This window comes from Mus caroli, chromosome 8, assembly GCF_900094665.2.
Source record: "Mus caroli chromosome 8, CAROLI_EIJ_v1.1, whole genome shotgun sequence".
NCBI classification, from domain to species: Eukaryota; Metazoa; Chordata; class Mammalia; order Rodentia; family Muridae; genus Mus; species Mus caroli.
In genome coordinates, this window is record NC_034577.1 from 62,721,340 (window position 1) to 62,723,391 (window position 2,052).

General features: G+C 54.8%; 1 protein-coding gene across 2 annotated transcripts in view; it reads right to left on the reverse strand.

Annotated features, from left to right (window-relative positions):
• The window catches only part of Uba52 (ubiquitin A-52 residue ribosomal protein fusion product 1), a 2,426-nt gene extending 793 nt beyond the window's left edge, over positions 1-1,633 (reverse strand). The window contains exons 1-3 of one of the 2 annotated variants that reach the window (XM_021169937.2): positions 1,530-1,633; positions 717-830; positions 496-582 (exon numbers count right to left, since the gene is read on the reverse strand). In XM_021169937.2, coding sequence (XP_021025596.1) covers positions 496-582; positions 717-819 — 190 coding nt within the window. In that variant the 5' untranslated portion in view covers positions 820-830; positions 1,530-1,633. The remainder of the gene's footprint in view (positions 1-495; positions 583-716; positions 831-1,529) is intronic. The other variant, XM_021169938.2, reaches the window with a different exon arrangement.
• Positions 1,634-2,052: the final 419 nt, after the last annotated feature.

The window sequence follows — 2,052 nt, forward strand, 5'->3', positions numbered from 1 at the left end:
GTGTCTGAAGACAGCTACAGTGTACTTACATATAATAAATAAATAAATAAATCTTAAAAAAAAAAAAAAAGAATAGTCAGTGCTACACAGAGATAGATGTACAGAATGTGTGTGTGAATATGGTGGTGGTGGGGTGACAGGGACATGGAACACGAGAATAAGTAGATGACAGCATGGCTCCAATGGGTTTGAGGCTAACATGAGCTACAAGGAGTTTCAGACAGCCTGGGTCTAAGTTGACACTTAGCCTCAAAGCAAACAACAACAAAAAACAAAGTAAAGGTTTGGCAAGTAGGGGCAGCCAGGTGAGTCTGTCTGGTGAGCTGGGCTCAATCCCTGAAGCCCACACAAGGCTAGAAAGCTGTCTTCTGCCCTTTGCCTCAGAGCCATCACAAATACCCACAGTAAATACATAAGTCAACCATGATGATGACTGCAACAGCAGTTGGATGCCAGCCCCCACCTACAATACCATACAAGCAAAACAGCCCTTACCTTTCTGGATGTTGTAGTCGGACAGGGTGCGGCCATCCTCCAGCTGTTTGCCCGCAAATATCAGCCTCTGCTGGTCAGGTGGGATGCCTGTGCAGGAGAGAAACCAGGTTGGCCACAGCTCCTTCCTGCAGAAGCTGGTTAGACCCCATTCACTCAAGAGGCGAGCAGACCAAGATCCTTCACCCCACCCGCAGGAGAGTGCCCTGAACAGCACAACCCACCTTCCTTGTCTTGGATCTTGGCCTTGACATTCTCGATGGTGTCACTGGGCTCGACCTCAAGAGTGATGGTCTTGCCCGTCAGGGTCTTCACGAAGATCTGCATGTTGGCGTCTGCTACACATTAGAAGGAGACGCATGAGTTACATGTTAAGAAGGCTGAGGGCCGTCGGCTTCTACTAACCACCTAAGACTGCTTATTTCCTAGTTACCTTTACTACCAAAAAGCCAAATCCGGCTTCGGACTGAGGCTCAGTAGTCCCACTCTGCCCAGTCACCACCACCCGGTGGGTCCGGAAATCCTACCCAAAAGCTTGCCACCCTAGCAAGAGTGCCTTCCAACTGAAGGATCGGACAGCAAAGGTTGCTTCTAAATAGGGTAGGCTGTACTCACTATGCCCTGCTTCTCAGGTGCTGAGGTGAGAGCAGTTCACCACCACGCATAGTTTCGCCTTTTTTTTTTTTAAAGACGAAGTTTAACACAGGCAAACTTTTCAGCCTTGGGTGGCCACAAGCCCCCCAAGCACAGGCTGGCCCTGAACTCCCTCTGCAGCCAACACTGGACCCAAACGCGCACTGTATCTCAGGCTAGGCCCAGAACTTGCGCTGGAGCTCAGGTCAGCGCCCTTGGTGTTTCCGCCCGCAGCGCCCGGGCTGCACTGCCGCGTGCCCAGGTCCTGGCGGCCGACCCCCCGCCGAGCATGCACGACGCCGAAGCAGCGCCCGCGAACCCCTACAGTCGCCTCGCCGAACCCCGCCGCGTCCCCTCCTAGGCCCAGCCGCCACCAGCCCAGCCGCAACGCAGCCGCCACCAACCTGCTCGGCCGCCTCGTTGAAGAGAAAGAGGACAGCGGAACCGGAAACCCCCTAGTCTCCTCTCAGAGCGTCTGCGCACTGAGCACGCTGCGCGTTTACGTCACAATCCGCGCCGCACGTCGTCCCGCCCCGGGCTTCGCCAGGCGCCATGTTGGGTCCTGGCAAGATAAGCCGGACTGTCTGGAGCCGCTTCCGGGTGGAGCTTATAAGGCACGTGAGTTAGAGCAGCTTCTTTGGGAGCGTCCTCCGCTGCCTTCGCGGCGGGGACCGATTTTTGTGTAATTGAAGCGTTGTGCTGTCAGCGCACAGGCGGACTGCGGTGAGTACTAGGCTACCCGCGCTACCTACCGGTCTGGCTGGGGTTCAGAGTAAGCCGCTTTCTCCAAAGCCAATGAGAAGACTCAGCGGGTAAAGACGTTGCCATTAGGGGCTGGTGAGATGGCTCAGCAGGTAAGAGTACCCGACTGCTCTTCCAAAGGTCCTTAGTTCAAATCCCAGCAACCACATGGTGGCTCACAACCAT